The sequence below is a fragment of the Vipera berus genome, assembly GCF_964194415.1.
Source record: "Vipera berus genome assembly, chromosome: 11".
NCBI classification, from domain to species: Eukaryota; Metazoa; Chordata; class Lepidosauria; order Squamata; family Viperidae; genus Vipera; species Vipera berus.
Window position 1 is genome coordinate 16,588,348 of NC_138214.1, and position 27,389 is coordinate 16,615,736.

At 45.5% G+C, this 27,389-nt stretch overlaps 1 protein-coding gene across 1 annotated transcript in view; it reads left to right on the top strand.

Annotated features, from left to right (window-relative positions):
* Positions 1 to 990: 990 nt before the first annotated feature.
* Positions 991 to 27,389, top strand: part of LOC308673198 (pre-mRNA 3'-end-processing factor FIP1-like) — a 43,443-nt gene continuing 17,044 nt past the window's right edge. Inside the window, exons 1-9 of the mRNA XM_081336697.1 lie at positions 991 to 1,118; positions 7,968 to 8,004; positions 8,913 to 8,994; positions 12,128 to 12,228; positions 13,114 to 13,172; positions 13,977 to 14,087; positions 17,118 to 17,248; positions 22,870 to 22,994; positions 24,346 to 24,451. Coding sequence (XP_081192823.1) covers positions 1,046 to 1,118; positions 7,968 to 8,004; positions 8,913 to 8,994; positions 12,128 to 12,228; positions 13,114 to 13,172; positions 13,977 to 14,087; positions 17,118 to 17,248; positions 22,870 to 22,994; positions 24,346 to 24,451 — 825 coding nt within the window. The 5' untranslated portion in view covers positions 991 to 1,045. The remainder of the gene's footprint in view (positions 1,119 to 7,967; positions 8,005 to 8,912; positions 8,995 to 12,127; positions 12,229 to 13,113; positions 13,173 to 13,976; positions 14,088 to 17,117; positions 17,249 to 22,869; positions 22,995 to 24,345; positions 24,452 to 27,389) is intronic.

Below are 27,389 nucleotides of genomic sequence, written 5' to 3' on the forward strand. Positions count from 1 at the left end.
GTTAGGACGCTGAGCTTGTCGATCAGAAGGTCGGCAGTTTGGCGGGTCGAATCCCGAGTGCCGTGTAACAGAGTGAGCGCCTGTTACTCATCCCAGCTTCTGCCAACCCAGCAGTTCGAAAGCACGTAAAAAATGCAATACGGTGGGAAGGTAACAGCGTTCCGTGCGCCTTTGGCGTCTAGTCATGCCGGCCACATGACCACGGAGACGTCCTCGGACAAGCGCTGGCTCTTCAGCTTTGAAACGGAGATGAGCACCGGCCCCTAGAGTGGGAAACGACTCGCACGCATGTGCGGGGGAACCTTTACCTTTTACCCTGCTTGAGCAGGGGGCTGGACTAGAAGACCTCCAAGGTCCCTTCCAGATTCTCTTCTCTTCTCTTCTCCCCCTGCTCGAGCAGGAGACCCTGTACCATTTCAGACAAATGGCTGTCCAGTCTCTTCTTAAAGGCCTCCAGTGATGGAGCACCCACAACTTCTGGAAGCAAGCCGTCCCGCTGGTTAATCGTCCAGGAAGTTTCTCCTTCGTCCCAGCTTACACACAGACCCATCCATACCTGCAGACCGACACCCTCCCCCGCCCCCCTTGGGCGCTCCCGGCCACCCCGCAGCCCACGGCTCGCCCCGTCCCGGGCAACCTGCAGCTCGGCGGCGCGCTCGGGCTCGCCTGCTTCGGCGGGGCGCTAGGACCCGGCCGGCCGCTCGCTCGCTGCAGGAACCGCCGCCGCCGCCGCCGCCGCCTCCCTCTCCCGGCCTGGGCGCCGCCGGCTGCGGCTCCCCCGCCGGAGCTGGGCTCTTTTTGTGGCGAGCGAGCGAGCGAAGGAGCGAGAGCGCGCCCGGCCGCTGCTGCTGCTGCTGCTGCGGCGCCTGCGGGGAGCAGCCGAGCCGGGCGGGCGGGCGGGGATGGCGGCTGCGGCGGCGTTTTAGCCCGGCGGGGCTGCCGCAGCGAGCGCTGGGCGCAGGATGCAGCAGGCGGGGCGGCGCTGAGCCCGGCCGGCTCGGTCCCTTTGGCTGCAGGCGCGGCCCGCGCGCCCCCCGGCCCCGCCATGGCCACCGAGCTGGAGCCCGCCGCCGTGCAGCTGGAGGCGGACGAGGACGAGGAGCAGTGGCTCTACGGAGGTGGGGGCGGCGGCGGGGGCGGGGGCGCTGGGCGCAGGCCGACGGCTCTCCCGGGCTGGGCAGCGGGCGAGTCCCGGGGCTGCTTCCCGACCGCCCCGCCGGGCGTTTCCAGGCCCGCGGACCGGGATGCAACCCGGCGGGGCATGGGGAGATTGGAGCGCTGGGCGCTTCGCGCGCCGGACAAGGCTTGCTCGTCGGGCCGGGCTTGGAAGCCCGTGATCCCCGGGCTGCCTGGGGGTGATGGGATTGGTCTCCCGGCTCTCTCGGCCGCCGCCCCCTGGACGGGAGTCGGGAGGAAGAGCCGGCCGGGGGCTTCTCTGAGCGTGGGCGCCCCCCAGGCGCAGGAATGCGCGGTCCGGAGATGCTCCGGCTCAGGGATGCTCCGCGCGAGGGGCCAACCCTCCGCGGTGCCGAGCTGCACGAAGGCCCTGCGGTCGCGGTGAGACCCCCAAAGGGCAGGGGAGGGTTGGGAACACAACGGCACAACCGCAAGGTCAAAACCTTTGGGAATCCGAGCAAATGGGGAGGGAAGATGGGAAGGGGCAGCAGGAAACCTGCTGGCTTGGAAATATTTCAATCTTGCCTTTATCAGAATAACAGAGTTGGAAGGGACCTTGGAGGTCTTCTAGTCCAACCCCCTGTTCGAACCGGAGACCACTATATGTTTCCAGACAAGCAGCTGTCCAGTCTTTTCTTAGAGACTGGACAACCACTTTCAGAAGAAACAATTGATCGTTCCCGTGATTCACACTTGGGCTGGGTTTACCCAACAGATTGGACCTCAAAGTAGCCAGCCACATTTTCATCCAGGCTGCTGTGTGATCCTGGCCTCTTGTCTCACGTGAACCAAGACATGGGATTAATGAAACCAGGTTTCACCTTAGGATGAGTCAGTGCTTTAAAGCAGGGGTCTCCAAACTTGACAACTTTAAGACTTGTGGACTTCAGCTCCCAGAATTCTCAGGCTGAGTATGACTTGCTGGGGAGCTGAAGTCCACAAGTCTCAAGTTTGGGAGAGTCCTGCCTTAAAGTAAAGAAGTAAAAACTCACCTGAGCGTTTAGGAAAGTCCTCCCTAACCTCTCACCTAGTCCAACCCAGGTTGATCATAACATCTGTCAGTTGTAGATGAATGAAGAAGAGGGGTGCCTGCCCCGTGGGGGTGACAGTATAATTTGATAGGAAAGTGAGCAGCAGGGAGAAGACCACGAATGGAAGATGGCCTTAAACTCTTAAGGGGTGGTTGGAAAATCTACATTCAGGTGGGCTGACACCTCCCTAGAGTTAATCACAAGAAACAACGATGCTTAAGTGGAGACTTCAAAAAACTTAGGGGAGGTTTTAAGGAGGGATTGGGAGACGTGATTTGCCACAGGGGACAGTTGTGGGAATAAGGGGAAGCATGGCTAGTGGGTGGCCCTTCAGAGGGAACAGAATTTCAGGAGAGGCGCCTGCAAGACCCCGGTTGGAACATTCAGGCCCAACTGCTTGCAAAAATTGAAATGCCCGGTGGGGAAAAAAAGGAAGAGTTCTTTCCCAAGTAAGTAATTCAAACAAAACTTGCGGCATTACTAGGGGATTCAGGAGATTGGTTGGAGGAGACGGATTCATGCTTGCCCAGAATGGGGTGGTAGAAAGACATGCCGTGGGAACCGTTCTGCACAGGACTTCCAGATGAAACCAGATTGTGGACTTTCATAACTATGCTAAAAGAATGTCCGTTTTCATTGTGGTTTCTGAAATTCAGGGAGAGCTGACAAGAATGGGGTATTCTTTTATGTCCTCATTGGATTAACAGCTGGGGGTGAGTTGATTTTTCAATACAGTAGTTTAACGTTAAACCAGGGTTTCCCGACCTTGGCAACTTTAAGATCTGTGGAATTCAACCCGCAGAATTCCCCAGCCAACCATTGTGGACTGCAAATCCCAGAAATCCCCAGCCAGCCATTGCTGGCTGAGGAATTCTGGGAGTTGAAGTCCACAGGTCTTAAAAGTTGCCAAGGTTGGGAAACCCTGCATTAAACCATGATTTAAAGTTAAGTGCACAAGCAAAAAAACAAACAAACACCAACCCCATACTGAGCAAAGCTTTAGTTCTCTTCTTACAGATAACAAAGAAATGGTTCCGTTTTATTTCTCCTAGTTGCTTGCTCTTGGTTCAGTAAAATGTAACACTTGCTAATTATTAATCTAGCCCTTTGCAAACCTTGTATTGTTTAACCTTGTTAAAAAATAGCTTGCATTGCTATCAGGCCAAGATTTCCTGGTTTATATAATAACATTCTGGGCATCAGAGCTAACTAGATGGTTTTCCTATAGATTCTTTTTTTTTCTTCCACTTTTAGAACTGTGCTTTAGCATCGTGCCTGAATACAGTCAGAGAGAACATTTAGCCCTCAAAGTTCCGTCATTCAGTACAGCACAGTAGTCCTTGACTTACAGCCATCCATTTAGTCACCATTCAAGGTTACAGTGGCACTGAAAAAAGTGACTTACAACTGGTTTTCACACTTACAATTGTTGCAGCGTACCCCTGGTCACGTGATCAAAATTCAGAGGCTTGGCAACTGACTCATATTTATGACGGTTGCAGTGTGTCCCGGGGTCACATGTTCCCCTTTTGCGACCTTCTGATAAGCAAAGTCAGTGGGAAGCCAGATTTATTTAATAGCCGTGTTACTAACTTAACAACAGCAGTGATTCACTTAACAACTGTGGCAAGAAACTGTGGGACAAAACTCACTTGGCAACTATGTTGCTTAGGGACGGACATTTAGGGCTCAATTTTGGTCATGAGTCGAGGACTATCTGTAATTCAGTAGTTGGAATATTAAATTAAGAATGTAAAACAAAACGCAATCCTGGTTTGAGTGCAAGGTGATTTTTATTCTTAGACTGGTTTATTTGGCTTTAGCAGAGTATTAATAAGGATACGCAGTTTTACATTCTTGGTGGAAACATTCAGCGATTCAAATGTTTCTGGGCCATTGTTGGCTTTGTAAAATTAGTGCCGCAAATTCCAGTAGTAGCACGTTGGTGCTTTGGGTGTGAACGTGTGGTTCAGAAGCAGCCTTATGGATCCATCTCTGCAGTTCTAGCTGAGTTCTTGCTGCAGATCTAAACAAACATAGATATAATTGGGTCATGGGATCAAGTTATGCAGTATTGTAGGCTAAGGAACATGTTGCAGGTATTTCTCAATTTTTATTTCCCCCCCACTTTTGTTTCCAAAAAGATATATGCAGTGGCTGTGTTTAATCAATAGGCAGTGTCAGTATCGCAGTATTCCAGGTGTGGTCTCACTAGGGCTTTATAAAGTGGTACTAATACTTTGCACGATCTTGATTCTATGCCTCTGTTTATACAACCCAGGATTGTATTAGCTTTTTCGGTTGCTGCTGCACACTGCTGGCTCAGAGTCAAGTGATCGTCCACTAGGACTCCAAGGTCCCTCTCGCAGTTACTCGTATTGAGCCAGGAGAACAAGAATGAAATAAGGCTGCTCTGTCTCTTTCAGAAAAAAAAGTCTTCATTACATTGCAAACTGCTTTTATCTATCATCAGTCTATATTTTGGGTTTCCTGGTGGTCATCAAGGGTGACTTTTATGCTCTACCTCAGGGGTCTTCAAACTCGGCCCTTTTATGACTCATGGACTTCAACTCCCAGAATTCCTCAGTCAGTGTGCCTGGCTGAGGAATTTTGGGAGTTGAAGTCCATGAGTCATAAAAGGACCGAGTTTGAAGACCCCTGCTCTACCTCTTAGCATTGTTGATGTGATGATACTCTCTAGTTAGAATAGTTAGCCAGGTGTTTCTAGACATATACCAACAAAAAGCCATCCAATTTTGTTTCCTTAGGTAATGTAAACCATAATACATCTCTTGGATGGTATCAAAATAACATTGTGGGGACTTTTAGCATCTTACTTGGATAAATAGGGTTTTGTTTCCTTTCCTAATGTGTTTAGGTTATTATAGTGGCATAGTTGTTGAAGCAGATTGGTTCCAGGTCTCTATGAAAAGGATTTTAAGAACTGAGTCATCAGGCTGTGTGTTACTCTTGAGAAGCTGCAATTGAGTCTTTGGCTTTGCAGATGTGCCATCCGTGCAGAGTTTCCATCTTTTCTTATTTGAAGCAGGAGTGCTTTAAATAAACAAAGATAGGTAATTGCACCCAGAATGAATTAATGTTACAATAAGAACAAATCTCTCCAGTGAACTATTTAAACAGGCAGAGCACCTAAGGAGGAAGAAACAGGTTGTATAGAGGAAATGAACTGTCATACATGCCATCACAATCCAAATTGATTTTGTAAGCTGTTTGTCAGATCAGTACCAAAGAAAACACCACTTCTTTGGCATTTGCTTGATTGAAACTGTTACTATTATCCCGGTATAGTCATGCGAATCTTATGGTGCTCTCTGAGCTTGGTTGTTTCCTGCAGACATTTCGTTACCCAGCTAGGTAATATCATCAGTGCAAGGGAATGTAGGATTTGCCCCCTGTTTATGTATAGTAGCTTGCCCTGCCACTGTTGGTGGAGGTGTGGTTTTGCTCCTTCCAAGTTCCTTGATTAGAGTATTGTTTTCTACTGGATGGTTTGGTGTTGATCCCTGCTTAACTAGGTTTATCTCTATATTGTCAGTCATCCATAGACACAGAGACAAAATAAACATGTCAGCCATCCATTAAAAAAACCCAACAAAATAAAGTGAACATGTGTCAGCCATTCATAAATACACAGATACAATAAACATATGCCAGCCACCACATAGAGCAGGGGTCTTCAAACTTGGCCCTTTTATGACTCATGGACTTCAACTCCCAGAATTCTTCAGCCAGCATGCCTGGCTGAGGAATCCTGGGAGTTGAAGTCCATGAGTCATAAAAGGGCCGAGTTTGAAGACCCCTGACATAGAGGGATCTAAGACAATTCATCACAGGACAGTTCAATGCTATATTAATCGTTTCATTCATGCTTTTATTATTGGTGACCATGTTCTTGTCAAAATTATTGTAACTCTCATATTTCTGGATTGACTTTATTATTATTGGCCATGCTTCCGTCGAAATTAATTTAACGTTTGTACAGGCAGTCCTCAACTTACGACCACAATTGAGCCCAAAATTGCTGTTGTTAGGTGAGACATTTGATAAGTGAGTTTTGCCCCCTTTTATGATTTTTCCTGCCACATTTGTTAAGCGAATCACTGTAGTTGTTAAATTCATAACACGGTTGCTAAGCAAATCTGGCTTCCGGCTTTGCTTGTCAGAAGGTTGAAAAAGGGGATCACATGATTCTGGGACACTGTGACCGTCATAAATACGAGTCAGTTGCCAAGTGCCCGAATTTTGATCACGTGACCATAGGGATGCTGTAATGGTTGTAAGTGTGAAAAACGGTCATAAATCACTTTTTTCAGCGATGTTGTAACTTCGAACTGTCACTAAATGAGCTGTTGTAAATTGAGGACTGCCTGTATTTGTTGAAATTCCCCATGGCCAGTTGGTCTTAGTGAGATGTTCCAATCTGTAGACAGAGGTAACCACATTTACATTTAAAAGAGACAATAAATAAGAAGGGAAAAAAAGAACAGAACACATCCTCTCTATCAGCCAACACCCAGATAAGCGGGGATTAACACCAAGGATCGACCAAGCAGAAAACAATATTTTAATCAAAGAACCCACCCCTTCACCAACACTGGCAGGGCAAGCTACTGTATATAAACAGGGAGCAAGCCCCCCCCCCATCACACTGATGAGGTTACATAGTTGGGTAATGAAACGCCCACAAGAAAAGCATCAAGCTCAGAGAGCAGCAAGGACTCCACAGCTCAACCCTAAGCTACCAATATTCTCTTCTAGGGGAAGTATGAGTTTTAGTTTGCAAAAGTTTTAAGGAGTTTCTGCATGAGCGAGGCATGCAGATCCATTTGTATAAACATAAACTATACAGTCAGCCTGCTAATGTCAAAATAGGCCACAGATCAAATTTCATGTGCATCCTCTTTGCCCAGGAAATGTGAGGCAGGAAACGGTGTGAACGTGGCTTCCTCCCTGATTTCTAAGCACAAGAAGTAATTATTTATGAATGAGTTGTCTGAGGTGTGACTCCTTACCAATCCTCGTAGTCGGTGGAGTCCAGACTCCAGGCACAGGTTCAGAAGGATGGTGGGTTCTGTTGCCTTGGCTGCAGAAAACTTCCCTGACTACCCATTTGGAAACCCTTCAATTGGAAAACCCTCCATTCTCATTTCTGCTAGAGGCAGGAATCCAGATCAAAGCATCCCCTACAGAAAGCTGTCTAAGTCTCTGTCCAAACACATCCAGCAAAAGGAAGCTGATTGGTCGTTGCTTCTAACTGCCAAATTGCTCTTCTCACTTGTCCTTTTATCACTTGTCCAACTGGAATTTGCTGTCTTGGAAATTGAGAGTGTTACGTCTCCTGATCTGGGAAGTTAGGAAATCCTTGGAGGTTGTAAACACAACACAATATCTTGAAGAGAGTAGCAGCAAAGCACTTCCATGTGGCTGCCAAGAAAACTCGGTGGAAAGGTCCCTGAAGTCATCAGGAGACTTTAAGAAGGATTGGTGCTTGGGTGACGCTGTGGTTAGAAGAAGTGAGACATAAGCTAGGAAGAGGCTGAGTAGAGGGACAGGCCAAGGAGAGCAATTGTTCCCTTCTCACTCACTCGTTTGTCCACATCCCCACCACCCTTTCATACTTCATAGAAATTGCTGAACAGAAACATCTCATGAGTCAACGCTGAGTTCTTTTTTTATTTACAAATGTTGAAGGATTTATCTTTGCCTTTAATTAGTATTTGTCTTTCTCCCTATTTTCAGATGACAATGGTAAGCCAGAAGATGGACCAATATCTGGGTAAATCTTCCAAGTTTTTCATTTAGAACCAAACTTTTAGATCAAGTGGCAACTTTCTGTAACATGACCCAACTCTTTGGGTCTGTTGGACTTCAGTCCCATCACACCCGGCAAGCTTTTGCCATGCTAATTGAACATCATAGCACATAACATGATTTATGTATAAATGTTATAATTCTCATAACATTATATAATGTTTCTGGAGCACATCAGGTGATGGACGTACTTTTATGTTACATTAAATTAATTTAATTACATTACATTACCTTAGATTAAATTAATGTTGCATTAATTGTAAAAGCTTAAGTGTAGCTTTGTCACTTGGGCTTATTCCCAGTATCAAAACCTCATTACTTTAAAAAAAAAACTAAAGTGCTTTTCATATACCTGTTTTATTTGCATTTTATTTTATCGTTTGGAGTTCTAAACTCTGTTTTAGCCACATTTCTTTTTTGTGTGTGTGTGTGTGTGCATGTGTGTATGCATGGTATGTATGTATGTGTGTATTGAACGGGAGCAAGCTTTCTTTCCAACTTTCTGGTTAACTGTCTTGGACTTTTCTTAAAAAGAAGATGGGAATTCTTGAAATCAATGAAAAAGTTGGCCAAGTGGATGGAAAACAAGCCTGTTTCTGGTCAAGCCCATTGACGGTTCCGTGGACACCTTGGACTGCAACTCCAGCGTCCCGCAGAAGCTTAGTTCTGGCTGCAGTTGAGCGTGCCAAAGATAACCCTATATATTGACATCTGCCTAGAAAGGAATACTTGCTATGCTGGAGGGTCAGTTGTCCTACTGATCGGCCAATGTAATCTGTATCCTGTTGGGTGGAAACTGCTGCAAATGGGAAACCTTGGGACACGGCCCAAAGAAATACGAGTTGCCCTTATTGTTGCATTTATTTTTATCAGGCACACCGAATCTCATCCATTGCAAGACATTCCTAAGGAGACCAGGATCGTTATCAGTGAAGACCAAGAACTGTTGCAGCAGGTAAGTGACGATCCTCAAGTAGAAAGTCCAGCACAGCCTTTTCCAATCATGTGTCTGGCAAACGTGTTGGGCTTCATTCCCGTCTTGTCCAAAACAGACAATTGTTGGGTATTTTTCTGTCGAGGGCTGGCTATGCTCATAGGAGAAATCCATGAAGAGATTGATGGGTCAGAGCTCACACTAACAATAGTTGGGGACCTACCTCTTCATGTCCTACTTTGTTGCCTCATTCTAGCAAGGGTGGGGTGTTCCTGGGAGAGAGGAGCAGAACTGGGAGTGTCAAGCTAAAGTAGAGGAAGAAAGTCAACCAGTTTCCATTATGTGGCCTCGAGCACATAGCCATCATTTTCAAGCAGAGCATCAAGAGTTATTTGGAAATCATGAACATCATTGATAGATACCATGCAAGTCTATGACTGCAATAAATATTGGATTGATTGGTAATTGATAGACAACCAGAGGAACTATGGATTGGATTTAAAGAAGCAGTTAAGGAGAAGGGCGGGATATAAATGGGATTAAAATAAAAATAAATAAATAAATGGGAAAAAATACCACTGAAGAGGGGGAAAAAGAGAAGAAAGCAAACTGGATGTCAGAACAAACCATGGAAACTGCCAAGAAGGGGAGAGAAAGAAGCCAGTGCTGAGAAAGACATGCGCCCCCCCCCCCCAAAGAAACCCTCCTGAAAGACAATTAAGAGTTCCAGAGACAAGAAGCAGTATTACAACAACGGCTTTAAAATCCCTGAAGACTGAAAAACATGGAAAAACAAGAAACATTTTCTAAAAGATCAAAGACCTTGGTTGGAACACAGAAGTTCCAACCTCACATTGTCATGCTGAGAGACACCGATGGACAAACACTAACCAGTTCAGTGAAGATTTATTTTATTTATTTTTATTTTAATTCCATTTATATCCCGCCCTTCTCCGAAGACTCAGGGCGGCTTACAAGCTTAGCAGTAGCCTTCATTCTATGTATATGCCTGCTTATTAGGGCTTTCACACACACCCCCCCCAAGCGGCATTATTACAAAGTCAGCTTAATTGCCCCCAACAATCTGGGTCCTCATTTTACCTACCTCGGAAGGATGGAAGGCTGAGTCAACCTTGAGCCTGGTGGGACTCGAACCTGCACTAATTGCAGGCAGCTGGTGTTACTTAAGGAGGCATTAGCCCACTGCGCCACCAAGGCTCTATCAACCAATAATAAGTAGATTGAAATTCTGTACAGTGCAGGTGTCAACATCCAGATTCTTTAGAGTAGCTTTAGTATAGATGAAGTTAGATCAGTGCTTCCATTATTACCAAGTTAGAAGGCTACAACAATTGACAGAAGAACTACAGAAATATGACAAGCAACAACAACAACAAAAAGTAATCGTAAAGGTTCCAACCATTCTGTAGCAGCAAATCTGGAGAATAACAAAGTGGCCAACAGAGATGTTGGACTACACGTGGATACCCAAAAAAATGAGACTTCAACAGAGTGCAGATGCTATTGTACATTATCTTATTTTCTCATGCTAGCAACGGTTAGGATCATCTGGCACAAATTAGAGCGCCACGTGGAAGAACTTACAAAACTGATTTTAGAAATGTTCGAGGAATAAGAGACCGATGCATGCTGCATAATTGAAAAAGCCATAAGAATACCAAAAAAATTAGGTAGCATATGCTTAGTTGACAAAATGATGGTGCTGACAATGTCAGGCTATGGAATGTCACTAGAAAAATGGGAATTCCAGAAGATCTCATTGTTCTCATGTACGTATATGCAGTCAGAAAGCCACAGTCCAGACAGAACGTGGCAAAATTGGCTTGAATAAGAGAATAAGAGAGTTGGAAGGGACCCTGGAGGTCTTCTAGTCCAACCCTCTGCTCAAGCAGGAGATGCTATCCCATTTTCGACCAATGGCTGTCCAATCTTTTCTTAAAATCCTCCAGCGATGGAGCACCCAGAACTTCATGAGGCAAGCTGTTCCCCTAATTAATCATTCTCTTTATAAATTATAAACTATACATATATAAGAGTATATGTTCTTAATTAGTCAACCCACCTGTGGAATTTTTACTGACAAGCTGGATTGGAAGAGGATGAACGTGGTTATAAAACTGAAGGAAGAAACATAATTTGCACAGTGCTGATGATACTACTCTGATCATTAAAAATGCAAATAATCTGGAGGCTTCATTAATGAAAACAAGGAGCACGGTGGAAAAAAGTAGGGCTAAGATTAAATATAAACCAGAGTAGTGATAACTGGTCCAGCAGCCAGCGCTAGAGTTGACAATGAAAATATTGAAGTGGTGGATGGCTTTTGCCTTGTAGGACCAACCGTCAAGAGTACAGGGACCACCAGTCAAGTATTCCAAAGACTAGCATTTGCTAGGGTATCTAAGGAAGCCTTAGAAAAGGTATTCAGATGCCTGGATGTGTCTGTACCCAGAAAAATCAGAATTACACAAGACTTTTTTTTTTCCCTGTGACATTCTGTGGAAGTGAAAGTTGGATTTTGAAGGGACAGGACAGAAAGAATATTGATACTTCTCATGTTTGGTGTTGGACAAGACTCCCAAGAAATCCGTGGGTTAACCAAGAAGACCAACCAACCAACCCAGAGTTCTCACCCGATGCACAAAGGACCAAGTTCCAATCATCCCACTTTGGAAGGGTTATGAGAAGACCTAGCTCTCTGGAGAAGGCTCTGGTGCTGGGAAGGGTGGCAGGAAGGAGAAGAGGAGGAAGATGACCATCAGGTAGGTTCATAGGTCCAATCACAGTGGCGTTTGGGGCACTGTTAGAAGACTTGAAAGACCAGCTTAGGGACAAATTGCCTTGGGGAAAATGCTGTCACTCTGGTTGGTAACAGTCAACACACTAATCTGATTATGCATAATCAGGTGGGCCACAAATCCAAATTGCTAAGCACATTGATTTGTGCTTCTTAGATTGTAAGCCGCCTTGAGTCTTCGGAGAAGGGCGGGATATAAATGGGATTTTTAAAAAAAAATTAGATGGAGCTACCTCTACTCTCTTTTTCCCCCACGTTCTTTTTTGTACAACTCACCTAGCCTGACTTCCAGTTTCTAGCCTAATTTCTCATGCTGGACATGTTTTTGTGCTGTAGACCATCCCAAGCGGGGAAGATGAGGAGGAGGAGAGTGACAGTGACGATGATGACATTCGCGTCACGATTGGCAACATCAAGACTGGAGCCCCATCTTATATGTATGTGTTTGCACCTTCTCCCAAATCCTCTTCTTTTCTTTGTGCCATCGTTGCGCAAGGTTCTTGAGATCTGCAATGCTTTGTTTATTTCATTTTTATCCTGCCTCGATTATTTTTATAAATAACTCAAGGAGGTGAAGCTATCCTTCTTCCTATTTTTCCCACAACCCTAACCTTAACCCTGGAAGGTGGATTGGGCTAAGAGAGACTTGACTAGCCCCAAATCACCCAGCTGCCTTTCGTGCCTAAGGCAGGACTAGAACTCACTATCTCCTGGTGATTGGCCCAAAGTCACCCAGGTAGCTTGTATGCCTAAGGCAGGACCAGAACTCATTGTCTCTTGATGATTGGCCAAAGTCACCCAGTTGGCTTTCATGCTTAAAGCAGGACTAGAACTCACCATCTCCTGGTGATTGGCTGAAAGTCACCCACCTGGCTTTCAAACCTAAGGTGGGACTAGAACTCACCATTGGCCCAAACTCACCCAGTTTTTCATGTCTAAGGCAAGACTGGAACTCACCATCTTCTGTTTTCCAGCTGGTGCCTTGACCACTAGATCAAATTTCTGCTGGATGTACAAAGTCACCAAAGCAGCTTTCAGTTAAACAAGAGTGACTCAACCTGACACCAACCAGCTGGGCAGGCCTTCCACTCCCAGTTAGAATTGGGGAGGGGGCTCCCAGCCCAGCAGGGTTGTCTCCACTCACCCCTTCTCCTGGGTCAGCCTGTCCGCTCCGCAGATGATTGGAACTATCCAGTAATTATTATTTTTTAGTGGGCATTATGGTTTGATTTGAACTGGTCGAAGACCCTAATGATGGTTTTTGGAACTAAACCCTGCATAGATTGCCCAGAAACTGCAATTCTGTTTTTATTCTTTTTTAGGGGGACTCCAATGAATCTGAATCTAAAAATGGGTCGAGGCTACGGAGCACCAGCATCAGGTATGAACGGAGCATTATTTCCGGTTATCTTTTTTTCTTTGGGCAAATGAATCTTTTATTCTGCATTATTTCTCAGTACAATCAAAATGGCTATCTCAGACCACATCAGTCCTTGTAAGGTATGCTATTAATTAATTAGGCTTATTTAATTAGCATGCTGATTCTGTTCTTTCCTTCACGCCTTCCTTCGTGTCCCTTCCCTTTCTTATTTCCTTCGTCTCTGTCTCTCCCTCCCTTCCTCACTCCTCCCTCCCTCCCTCTCTCCCTCCCTCCCTCCCTCCCTCCCTTCCTTCCTTCCTTCCTTCCTTCCTTCCTTCCTTCCTTCCTTCCTTCCTCTCTCTCTCTTTCCTTCCTTCCTTCCTTCCTTCCTCTCTCTCTTCCTTCCTTCCTTCCTTCCTTCCTTCCTCTCTCTCTCTTTCCTTCCTTCCTTCCTTCCTTCCTTCCTTCCTTCCTTCCTTCCTTCCTTCCTCTCTTCCTCTCTCTCTCTTCCTTCCTTCCTTCCTTCCTTCCTTCCTCTCTTCCTCTCTCTCCCTTCCTTCCTTCCTTCCTTCCTTCCTTCCTTCCTTCCTTCCTTCCTTCCTTCCTTCCTTCCTCGCCATTTTTTCTCCATGGAGCAAAACAATGCATTGTGTTGAGAAGCACACACACACATGCAAAGCTATTTTATTTGCAAATGGGCAGGAGCCGAAGCTAAATTTATCCAGGAAGAGATTTATCTTTTTTTGAGCTGCACAGTTTCCTCACCCTGGGAACATCTCCCTAGCCAGCCTTAAGCACTAACCATCTGTTTTCTTTTATTCAAAGCCAAGTCGCAGCCTAAAGGTATTGATTTAGAGGCTTCGGGGAATATTAACGGCTTGCCGGTAATCGAGGTGGATTTAGAATCGTTTGAAGACAAACCGTGGAGGAAACCAGGTGGGGCCTCAAAGTTTCTTGTGGTAAATATGATCAACAGCTTTCTTTCCCCCCCCCCCCCGTTATTTGGTTTGGCTTGGCCTGGCATCGCTGGTCCTTGGTGAGGAGAGGTGGGACAGGTGGATACAGTCTCAAATTTATGGGCCTGCTCTCCATAACGCGGTGCGGTGAAATTTAAGAGCAGCACTATCATTTTGGAAATGGGGAGATCTTTGTCTGTGCAGTAGGACCACCTGATCTGTTTACTTGAGGTTGGATAAAAGGAGTCCCTGCGAATTTTACTCCGCTACTCATTGCCGACTCTAGGGGGCGATGCTCATCTCCATTTCAAGGCCATTAATCAGAGCTGTCCGAAGACATTTCCACAGTCACGTGACCAGCATGACACCACGGAGCGCTGTTACCCTCCCACTGAAGTGGTACCTATTTATCTACTCGCATTTGCATGCTTTCGAGCTGCTAGGTTGTCAGGAGCTGGGGCACGGAACGGGAGCTCACTCCATCGCACGGCGCTCGGGTCTTGAACCTGGGTGCCGTCTTTCCAGCCAACAAACCCAGCATCTTAAACTCTGAGCCACCACGCTGCTCCTTGATTTTGGACCCCCTCAGATCAATCAGGGATGGGCAATTTTAGTCATTAGAGCTCAGCTACTGAGCTTTCAGCGGCTGTGGCCTACCTATTTTCAGATTCTCCCCCCTTTTTTTCTTGTTGCTCCTCATTTAGAAACTGAAATGAGGATAACCTTGAGGAAGAGCCTCAGAAAAGAGAAATTTGAGACCAAACCAAAAATGTAACTGGAGGGAGTCTTAGATGGGACGTCCCTAGTTCTCTTGAACATGAATGCATGGCGGGGGGCAGGGGGGAAAGGCACATTTAAAGTTGTAAGATTGATGTACTTTTCAGGTAGAGCTGTCAGGCTTCAAAGCCAGAATGACACTTTCTTCCAAGCTGAGTTCTTTATTATTTTCACACCTATAGACCAAATCTTGGCAAACTTAGCCTAGAGATCATGCATGAGAGAAAGATGGTGGGCTTCAGCTCCCAGAATCCCTCAGTCAGTTCCTAGAATTCATCAGCCATCATGTGTGGACGTCAGCTCCCAGAATTGCACAGTCAGCCTGTGTCAGGCTGAAAACCAGGAACCATTTTTTCAAGCTGAGATCTTTCTTGTTTTCACACCTACTGTACTATAGACCGAATTCTTAGCAGACTGAAGAGTTTACTTTCTGCATGTACAATATACTCTGGGCACCATTAGGGAGGAGCTGTCTTCACCCTCTTTCTGTCACATATAATCTCTGGGCTAAGCTGCCTCTTCCTCCTCTGGAATTGACCCCCTCCCTCCTGGGAATCCCCCTCCTCACCACATTCCATCACAAGTTCAGACTTGAACACCAAAGAGATGAACAATAAAAGTCTACTTTTATTGTGGGGTTGCAGTAACAGAATTTGGCCACACTCAATGCATCTCCCGCTCCCCACTTTCTCCTAAACAGAACTAGGGAGGGTGCATCCTGAAACACTTTCTCAGGTTACATTTCTGTTTTGGGCTCAGATTTCTCTTATCTAACTTGCATCACTTTCCCCTTGGAAGGTTACTCTCACAGCACTTAAAGAAACAGACCTTGTTGGGTAATTTATTTATTTTTTCCAAAGGGTAAGAAGAGAATTTCAGAGAAAACCTCTTGGCTAGAGTGTGGCGTTTTGTGCACCTATCTAGTCCAAAGAACCACAAACATAGGTGTGAATGGCTTGTCTCCTGTTGCACAATCCTCTCTCTGGAGTCTGCAACCTCTTTGGATTCCTCTCCTCCCAGGGGTCTCCAAACTTGGCAGCTTTGCCACTTGTGGAATTCAACTCCCAGAATTCCCCAGCCAGCATGAATTGCCCCAGCCAGTTACGGTACTTTATTCAGCTCTGTTGTGGCTTCAAACAGTCATTTAAACAAATGGTTCTATGTCGAGGGCCACCGCTACAAATTCTGGTTAATTTGTTACCCCGATTTGTGAACCTGCTTTGAATCCTAGTTTCAGAAATTGTGGCTATGATTTGCATTGTTGCATTGAAGATGGATGCCATTCAGACATTTCAGTCTTTGGGATTATTGCCATTAGCATGCGTGTGAGCGTGTCTTCGAATTCTAAATATATTTCACCACAAATGTTCCCAGATTTCAGGAGCATGAGAATGTTTAAAAGATGAAACACTTCACAATCACCAACCTAAACAAAAAAAATGGTGCTAAAATAATGGTCCCACCAACTCGTGGGGGGTCCTCTGGTTTGTGGGCCACAAAAATGTGTGGGGCTTGCAGGTGGCCTGCAGGCAACTCGTGAAGGTTAACCAGGTGACCTTCGGCCTGCACAGGACCTAATGAATGTGTCTGGTCGTAACATATGGAAATTATCCTTCAGTAAGATTTGGAGTGTTAAAAATGTCCACTCCCTGGAAACAAAAAAATATCTTGCAATTATGCTTAACTGTAGCAACAGCTGGCTCCAATTTTGGTGAAATATGACAGCAGAGATGATTGGCAATGATGAAAAAGGTCGTTAAAATTCCCTGTGAGTCATCGAAAGACAGAGTCTTCCGAGGTAGGAGAGTGTGGTGGAGCGTTGAAGGATACGGTTCTTGGATTATTCTCCAGATCATCTTTTATAATTCACTTTAACTAGGGCAGGGCTCTCCAAACTTGGCAACTGTAAGACTTGTGGACTTCAAGTCCCAGAATATGCCTGGCTGGGGAATTCTGGGAGTTGAAGTCCACAAGTCTTAAAGTTGCCATGTTTGGAGAGCACTGAACTACAGGTGTAATATGTCAGCATCTCCTTGCTGTTCTCCTTTTCTTCTTCCCGGTAACTTGCTATTTATTTTTAGTGGAAGAATCTCGAAAGAAGATTTCTCTGCTGCAAAAGGAAGTGGGTACAAGCCACTTCTCCAGTTCAGGGCCCCCCGTTTCTTTCTTGCCGGAAGAGTCGACTTGTCCCGGAGGACCCTCTTTTTCCTCAACATGCTTCATTTCTTTCCAGGTGCTGACCTTTCCGATTATTTCAATTACGGATTCAACGAGGAAACATGGAAAGCCTATTGTGAAAAACAGCGCCGGCTTCAGCTGGGCCTGGAGCCTTCGGTCCCCACCTGCGCCGAAAATAAGATCACGGTAAAAATGCAGAGCTTGGACGCACACAAACACACACCCCCACAGACCAACAGGACCCCTTCGTTTTGACTGTTCCCGTTCAGAGTGAATTTTATCAATAGGCATGGTTTTGAAATGGCTGGAGAGGCGTACCGGTAGTCCTCAATTTACAACCGCAACTGAGCCTCATATTTCTGTTGTTAAGTGAAACATTTGTGAAGTGAGTTTTCCCCCAATTTACGACCTTTCTTGACGTATTTATTAAGTGAACCATTGCAGTTGAGAAGTTAGTCATCCAGCTGTTAAGTGAATCTGGCTTCCCCATTGACTTCGCTTGTCCGAAGGTCACAAAATGGGATCACGTGACTCCGGGACACTGCAACCGTCATAAGTATGAGTCAGTTGCCAAGCATCTGAATTTCAATCACATGACCATGGTGCAACGGTGAAAAATGGTCATGAGTCGCTTTTTTCAGTCCCGTTGTAACTACAGTCACTAAATGAACTGTTGTAAGTCGAGGACCACCTGCATTTGAATGGGAGATGCAAAGGGTTGTTCGTTAGCCATGAATCACTTGATGGCAGGCCCAGATTCAGGGTAAAGGAATAAAAATTGCTTTCTGTCAGGTTCGGGAAAGCAGTTTCCTCACAGAATCCTTTTAGTTTCATTGGCCTAGGGCCAGGGCTAGGCAACCTTGGCTCTTTTATGGCTGGTGGACTTCAACTCCCAGAATTCCTGAACCAGCATGGGTCAGCTTGGAAACCTCTCTTTTTCCCCTCAGCGTGGCTGGCTCAGGAATTCTGGGAGTTGAAGTCCACGAGCCATAAAAGAGCCAAGGTTGCCTATCCCTGGCCTAGGATCGATGCTTTTTCTGAGGGATTCACTTCTCATCCAAGAAGCTTCTTCCGACTTCAAGCTTCTTCATTCAGAACCGAAGAAGCTTTTTGGATGAGAAACAAAACGTCTTCAAGTTAAAAACAAAGATGGCTGCAACCAGGCCAGTTGCCTTTTGAAAAAGCAACTTTGGGACAACCAAGCTCAGAGAGCCCTAAGGATCCCTCATTCAGATTTTTATCCAATAAACATATGCCACTGCGACTGTAATAAATGTGAATCAGCTGCCAAGTGTCCAAATGTAGATCACGTGACCAAGGCAGTGCTGCAAAGGTTGTAACTCTGAAAAATGGTCATAAGTCGCTTTTTTCAGTGTCGCCGTAAGTTCGAACAGTCACTAAACGAACTGTTGTAAGTCAAGGACTGCCTGCATAAACCAGACACACCAATGAGCTCCTCCCTTCTCGGCGGAGGTGAACGGCGAAGGCGGTTCGGGTGGAGCCTCTGGCAACGGCCTCTCCTGAGGGGGGCCAAGATGTCGCCTGTGAAGCAGCCCCCGGCCGGCACTTTCATTGGACCCCAGGGCCCGTCCTCTTCCCCGGTTGAGTCTTGCCTCCCATGACAGGATACAGGCAGTCCTCAACTTACAGCCACAGCATTTATATGCAAGACAGTTGTTGGGTGAATTTTGCCCCATTTCACGACCTTTCTCGCCCCGGTGGTTAAGTGAATCGCTGAAGTGGTTCAAGTTAGTAACACGGTTGTTAAGTGAATCTGGCTTCCCCCGTCAACTTTGCTTGTCAGAAGGTCGCAGAAGGGGATCACCTGATTCCTCGGGACACTGCGACCGTCATAAATATGAGTCAGTTGCCAAGCATCTGAATTTTGATCACCTGAGCATGGGGATGCCGTAGCAGTCGTAAGTGTGATAAATGGTCCTAAGCCACTGTTTTTCAGTGCTGTTGCAACCTCGAATGGTCACTAAATGAACTGTTGTCAATCGAGGACTTCCTGTAATCCAAAAGCTGCAATGATGTACGGGTGGTCCTTGAATTGCAGCAGTTCACTTAATGACCAAAGTTGCAACGTCATTGAAAAGAGTGACCTATGACCATTTTTCACACTTAACAACCATTTCAGCATCCCCATGGTCACGTGATCAAAATTTGGATGCCTCCTGTTTATGGCGGTTCCAGTGTCCTGAGGTCATGCGATCAACTTTTGTGACCTTATCAGCAAAGTCAATGGGGAAGCCAGATTCACTTAACAACGGTGCTAACAGTTGCAGTGATTTACCTACAGTAACAATTGAGGCAAGAAAGGTCGTAAAATAGGCCAAAATTCACTTAACAAATGTTTCACTTAGCAACAGAATTTTTTGGCTCAATTGTGGTTGTAAATCAAAGACTACCTGTACAAGAACGTAGATTTTAAATGCAATGAAGATGGAAAGCAAGTCAGTTTCGGATCGCAACGTTTGGACCCTTCGGAGGCAGGCAGAAGGCAATAAGTTGCTTCTAGCCCAGGGGTAGGCAACCTCGGCTCTTTTATGACTCATGGACTTCAACTCCCAGAATTCCTGAGTCAGCTGTGCTGACTCAGGAATTCTGGGAGTTGAAGTCCATGAGTCATAAAAGAGCCGAGGTTGCCTACCCCTGTTCTAGCCTGTGGACCCAGCCAGAGTTTCTCAAAATTAACATGCGTGGACTTCAAATTCCCAGAATTCCCCAGTCAATTTCTGGGAGTTGAAACCAGCGGTGGGATTCAAATAGGTGAACAACCAGTTCTCTGTGTGGATGCCGCTTCCGGAAGTCTGTTCTGGGCTTGGGCAACACAAAATTAGCTACCAGTTCTGCTGAAGTGGTGCAAACCGGCTGAATCCCACCACTGGTTGAAACCCACAGATCTCAAAGCACGGGTAATTCTGGGAGTTGAAGTCCACACATATTAAAGTTGTCAAGGTTGAGAAGCATTCAATTTTTGCCTCCTCAGCATTAAAATGCACAATTAGGGTTAGGGTTATCCCCAGGCCCTGTCATCTGTTCCCACGATAGAAGAATGGACGGAAAAAATGATGGGAGTCTCTGAGAGAGCAAATTTAAACTCTTTTAGTCAGAGAAAAGAATATGTCCAGTTTTTTGTTTCTACTTGAATATCTACCTGAGCTTTGTGTTTGAGACAGAAAACAACTACCTATGGAGATTCTCAATCATCCAGGTCACAGTTATCCCAAAGATGCTTTTTCAGGAGGCAAGTGAACTTTCTTGTTTTTCTTTGAAGACGTTTCGCTTCTCATCCAAGAAGCTTCTTCAGCTCTGACTGGTTGGTGGGGAACGGCAGGATTTATACTCCTTGCAGAGAAGCTGGTCATTTGCATTCTTTTAGAGCAGACATGTCAAACACAAGGCGCGAAGTGGTTTCATGTGGCCCGCGAAGCCATCCTGGAAACAGTGAGGGAACGGCCCCCACTGCCTTGGCCCTGGCCCAGAGACCCTCCTCCTGCCAGAGACCCTCAGATCTGTCCCACTCCTGCCCAGGCCCCCATAGGCACCCTTGATGCCAACGATGTAGAGCTGGCCACGCCCACCCAGTAGGCCATACGCACTCTAGCCACGCCCACCCAGTAGGCCACGCCCACCCTAGCCATACCCACCCGGCCCCCTGAGGGCAACTGCCATGCTGACGCGGCCCTCAGTGAAATTGAGTTTGACACCCCTGTTTTAGAGGGTCGTTGGTGCAAATGGGTGTGGAGCCTTCTTGGAACTGTTGAAAGGACTCTGTTGTAGACTGGAGATAGGTGATGTTGTATCCCTCCCCCTCTGTTGAGGGAGGATGGTTCAATTTTGACCTGGATGGCCTCTTTGACCCCCTCTTTTAAAGAAAAAAGCATCTTTGAAAAAGCATCTTTGGGACGGAAAACAACGCAATCTTAACTTTGGGATTTCCCAGTTAGATTAGTCACTGTTATAGAAGTGGCTGGCATCTACTAAGAGTGAGGGAAAAAATATACTGTATTCTACTGCACTGAAAAAAGTTGGAAGTTAGTGCTTATTTTTTTTTCCCCTTTCCCCCTTACCCTACACTTTTCCTTCACTTCCTTTCCCCTTTTCCCATTTTCCGGCCATCTTTATTTAAATTTGTATTTTTTACTACGATAATCTTAATTAAAAATAATAAAAACCAGAATGTACTATTTTTTTTAAAAAAAACTCAGTAGGCCGCCGCTCTCTGAAGAACATTTGGCAAACGGGTAGGTGTGAAAATAGCAGAAGGCTTTCCAGTCCGATAAAAATAGCCAGTATGTGAACACAGAAAGTTTAGGAATTCCAGATTAAAAGGTAGATCCATCTGCTCCCTTCTGCGGGAGAACCAAATCCCTCTCCACATTAAGGTGCTTTATGAAGGTGGTCCTTGACTTACGACCACAACTGAGACTGGGTTTTCCATTGTTAAGCAAGGCATTTGTTAAGTGAGTCACATCCAACTTTACGACCTTTTTGCCATGGTTGTTAAGCGAATCACTTGCAGCTGTTAATAACACAATTGTCAAGTGAATCTGGCTTTTCCCCACTGACTTGCCTGTCGGAAGCTGGCTAGGAAGGTCACAGAGAGCAGTCAGATGACCCCGGGATGCTGCAACCGTCATAAATACAGGTTGTCCTTGACTTACAACAGTTCATTTAGTGACTGCTCAAAGTTACGGCAGTGAAAAAAGTGACTTTTTCACACTTAATGACCATTGGAGCATCTCCATGCTCACGTGATCAACATTCAAACACTTGGCAACTGACTCCCATTTATGATGGTCGCAGTGTCCCGGGGTCACCTGATCCCCTTTTGCGACCTTCTGACAGGCAAAGTCAAGGGGAAAGCCAGATTCCCTTAAACAACTGTGTTGCTAACTTAACAACTGCAGTGATTCACTTAATGAATCCATTTCCAGATGGTTGTAGGTCACTTTTTCCAGTTCTGTTGTAATTTCAAACAGTCCCTAAATGAAGGGTTGTCAGCCAAGGACCGCCTGTCATGGTGGGGTGGTGGCTGCAGAGTAGAATGGCATCTCCTGGAAAGCAGCAGGTGTAGAATGGTTGCTGTGTCCATTTAAAGTCGACCCCTTGAGTTAGTGAAAAATTGATGATTTCAATTGGAGGGTAAGGAAAAATATGATTTAAAAGGTCATTGAAGCACTGCAATGTCCCAAGGATGGTTTTTACGAGGCAACTGGATTTACTTGTTCTTTCTTTGAAGGCATTTCGCTTCTCATCCAAGAAGCTTCTTCAGCTCTGACTGGATGGTGGGGAACAGAAAGAGTTATACTCCTTGCAGACTGCTTGTCGTTTGCATTCTTTTAGAGAGTCATTGAGGCTACTTGCAGGTTTACCTGAGTAGTATAAAGGCGTGGAGCCTTCTTGGAGCTGTTGAAAGGACAATTTTGACACAGTTCTCTCAACGGAGGGGGAGGTTACAATATCATCTATCTCCAGTCTACAACACAATCCTTTCAGCAGTTCCAGGAAGGCTCCACACCCATTTGCGCTACTCAGGTGAGCCTGAGGACATAGACAAACCTCCAGGTGGCATTAGCGACTCTCTAAAAAAATGCAAATGACCAGCTCTCTGCAAGGAGTATAAATCCTTCCATTTCCCCACCATCCAGGCAGAGCTGAAGAAGCTTCTTGGATGAGAAGCGAAATGGCTTCAGAGGAAAAACAAAATCCAGTTGCCTTGTGAAAAAGCATCTTTGGGATAACTATGACCTGAGTGTCTGAGAATCTCGACAGACAAACACTGCGTTGTTGTTTTAAAGGTTCAACAAGGAAGAACAGGCAATGCCGAGAAAGAACCCGAGAACAACATCGTCAAGATGGATTTTAAAACTGATTTTGTTGCTCTCGTTGGCGGAAGGATAAAAGCCGGGCCTCCTCCGAACAGGTACTGAAGGGACAACCACTTTTTGGTCACTCGGAGGGCTGTTTTTTGAAGGACTTTTGCTTTTTCAAGGATTTGAAGCATACGTCTCCAGCTTTCTTCTTTGCAAGAGTTCCAGCAACTTAAAGTTTCCCATGGATGGTCTCAGGACACTGAATTTCAGATGAAGAATCTTAAGCTTCCAAGCTCCCAGCCAAGCTACAATTTAGGGAAGCCCAGATCCAACCCATCCAGGAAGGATTGATCCTTCTAGATGGTTATCAAAAGAATGCTGTGGACAGGAAGGTGGCTGACCTGGAGACAGATCCATCAGATTTCTCCGCAACCTCAATGCTTATCACCATTGTTTGTTTATGAGATAGAAATAGTAAATGCCTCAAAGCAAAAGGCTCGGTCATCTGCCCATCCAATATTGTTATTTGAACAAGTATTTGAACAAATATCGTCCATCCCCTGAAGTCTTGTAGATAGTTAAGGTTCTAAAGCAGGGTTTGTCAACCTTAGCAACTTGTAAGATGCGTGGACTGGAACTCCCAGAATTGCTGGCTGGAGAATTTTGGGAGTTGACGTCTACGCATTTTAAAACTTGTCAAGGTTGACAAACCCTGCTCTAAAGAAAAGATAGGCAGCTTGAAAGTTTGAATGCAGGTCCAGAAGGGTGGAAATGGGTCCCAGAAGAGACATCTAATCCCTCAGTGCCGCCCACAGTAAGTATAGCTGGTTCTAAAATACCATTAATCAGAACAGAAGTGGCCCCATAGATAAATGCAGATCTTTAGGAAGCCCAGAGGCATTGAAAAAAATAGATTTATTTTTATTTTTTAAAAACTAAGGAAGGAGAACAAGGCTGGTGGGCACCAAGAAATCTTTGGGGTGTGACAGTTGGTCTTGGGTGCAAGTCCAAGATGCCATGTTGCACACCTCTGCACTAAGTCCTTGGAACATTATGAACTTGTGAGCAATAGCCCCATCAGTTTACTGCTAGAGAAAGTATTGCAACACTCCTGTCTCTAGCATAACGTATAATAATGTCCCAAAAAGCAACTTGCAGGCAGGTCAGTCTTTGACGGGTCTTTTGATAGTAAATTCTGCTTTACTGAGCTTTATCCCGGCAATTGGGAAGCAAATGCCCACAGCGTGGTACAAAAGAAATTTGGTGGTCAGTGCATTGGAACGTAAAGGGATGCTCAAATTATAAGGGTCTACTGGTGGATGGTGTGCAGTGTGCAGTTGTCACAACATGGGAGTTGAGTGTGTTATAGCATCCATTAGTCCAATGGTGAGCTGTGTTACAGGAAGGACAATGCGATCAAGATCAGCTGCTGGTGCTGATTGGGTCTTCTTTTGGAAACAGGAAGCTGGGTGGGACAATCGACGTGATTGGTGGTCAGGCTGGCACCATCCGGAGGGTGGAAGGAAGGCGGCGTGACAAACACGCTTCTGAAGAAAATCCCATTCAGGTAAGAACTGAAAAGCGGATTTCAGGCCTTGCACGCTCTTAACTTTCAATCCAGATTGGACGTTTCGGATGGAGGTAGGACCAGACTTGGAACAATGCATCCAGTTCTGGTCACCAAAATACAAAAAAGATGTTCAGACCATAGAAAGCGTGCAGAGAAGAGCAACAAAGAGGAGGCTAACTTGTATGATGAATGGTTGAGGAAGCTAAGTATGTCTAGTCTAGAGCACAGGGTCCTCAACCTTGGCATCTTTAAGACTTGTGGACTTCAACTTCCAGAATTCCTCAGCCAGCTTTGCTGGCTGAGGGATTCTGGAAGTTGAAGTCCACAAGTCTTAAAGTTGCCAAGTTGGACACCCCTGGTCTAGAGGATCCAGATGGCCTCTTGATTCACAGAGTATATTCATATTTATGCAGTTAGTTGCTTTAGTCTAGTACAGTGATGGAGAACCTTTTAGAGGCTGAGTGCCCAAACCTCAACCCAAAACCCACTTATGTATTGTCAGTTGCTGGGTGGGCATGGCCAATTGGGTGGGTGCGGTGGGCATGGCCCATTGGATGGGTGTGGCTGTGGTGGTAACGGCAGACTGGGTGGGACTAAAAAGTTCAATCAATTCCAACTTTGCGAGATCTTTTTTTCCCCACGAGAAGTTGAAATTGATTGATTGAACCTTTTTTCTTTTTTTTTTCTTTTTTTTGCACATGGCAGCGGAGGCCTAAAGCGAAAAGGTTTTATAAAACCCAGCTAAAGGCCTAGGATTGGGTTCTCCACCCCAGGTCTAGTAAGATTCTGTCTGTAGGTGTAAAACAAAGTAAAGTCTAAGAAAGAAGGACCAGGGGGCGACCTGTTAGCAGTCTTCCAATATCTGAGGGGCTGCCACAGAGAGGAGAGGATGAACCAATTCTCCAAAGCAGGACAAAAAGTAATGGGTGGAAGATTGTGAAAGAGAGATTCAACCTAGAACTAAGGAGAAACTTTCTCATCAGTGAGAACAATTTATCGGTCAAATGGCTTGCCTTCAGAGGTTCTGGGTGCCCCAGAACTAGAGGTTTTTAAGAAGAAATTGGACAGCCATTTGTCTGAAAAGTTATAGGGTCTCCTGCTTGAGCAGGGGGTTGGACTGGAAGACCTCCAGGGTCCCCTCTCATTCTGTTATTCTGTATCATTTGTGCAAGATTGGGTTTTCCTCCATTTTATTCCATTTTAAAATGTCCCTCCTCTTTCAAACTGTATTGAATGTCATCTGGAGATCTGTCTCAATATGTTAAGCCAAAAAAAATATATCAGTTTTTGTGTAAATCTACCGCCATCTTTCCTTTTGTTTTCCTCAAATTGTAAATTACCTAACCGTTGCTGTAACTCGTTCTTTCTTTTAAATACTGTTTTCAAATTGAGAGGGGACTGCTTCCTCCCCTCTCTCCAGATTCTAGGTTTCCAAATCTTCTGTAGATAAAATCTCAGTTTTTCAAACAACCATGCTGGGAAAAGTTATGTGAGAAGAGCAATCTATAATTTCTAGTAACTTCTCTCCCAAACTGACTGGACATATCCCCCCAAATGTGACATCAATTGGGTAATGATGCAAAACTTCACCAACACGTATCCCAAAGTAAAAATATCCTGTCCGAATAGTTTCATGAGGACATATCTTTAAAGCAAGTGCACTTGATCTGAACTGAACCAACGTGGATATTTTTAATGAAACCTGAGATGAATGAAGGTAAATACACACATCCCAGGGTAATATTGCAGGATCCAATCTTAGTCGGTCACGGAGACCAAGGTTTATTCTTCCAAGCTTTTAGGCTCATGCTTTTGGGCTCATGAATGTTAAATGACTTAATAGCCAGCCATCAACACCCTTACCTTAGAAGATCATATAGTAGCCGTGACTAGGGGGGCTTTCGCTCAGGTTCGCCTGGTGCGTCAGTTGCGGCCCTATCTAGACCGGGATGCCTTGTGTGCGGTCACTCATGCGCTCGTGACCTCTCGTCTTGACTATTGCAATGCTCTCTACATGGGGCTTCCCTTGAAGACCACTCGGAGGCTCCAACTGGTACAGAATGCGGCCGCGAGAGTTGTCTTGGGAGTTTCCCGGTACTCCCATGTTACACCTTTGCTCCGCGAGCTGCATTGGTTACCAGTTGTCTTCCGGGTGAGGTTCAAGGTCTTAGTGATGGTTTTTAAGTCCTTACATGGCATGGGTCCGGAATACCTCGGGGACCACCTGCTGCCGGCGTCGACTCCCCTCCGCCCTGTGCGTTCCCACAGAGAGGGCCTCCTCAGGGTGCCTCCGGTCAGGGAATGTCGACTGGTGGCCCCCAGGGGGAGGGCCTTCTCTGTGGGCGCTCCGGCATTATGGAACCAACTGCCGGTTGAGCTCCGGATGGCACCGGACCTCCGATCCTTCCGTCGCGGGTTGAAGACCCACTTATTCGAACAAGCTGGCCTGGCCTGATGGGGAGTTAATTTAGGGTTTTAAATATTTGTATATTTTATTGTTTTATTTTGGGCATTAATTTAATTCTATTTTAACTTTTGTATTTTTGTATTTTTATTATATGCCCTGTTCACCGCCCTGAGTCCTTCGGGAGAAGGGCGGTATAAAAATTTAATAAAACTAAAACTAAAACTAAACTAAATAACCACTAAATGCCACACACAACATGAACCATCTAAATAGAACATGAATAACAGAGTTGGAAGAGATCTCGGAGGTCATCTAGTCCAACCCCCCTGCTCAAGCAGGAGACTCTATACCATTTCAGATAAATGATTGTCCAGTCTCTTCTTGAAAACCTCCAGTGATGGAGCACCCACAACGTCTGGAGACAAGCAGTTCCACTGGTTAATTGTCCTTATTGTTAGGAAGTTTCTATTTAATTCTAGTTTGCTTCTCTTCTTGATTAGTCTCCATCCATTGTTTTTTGTCTTGCCT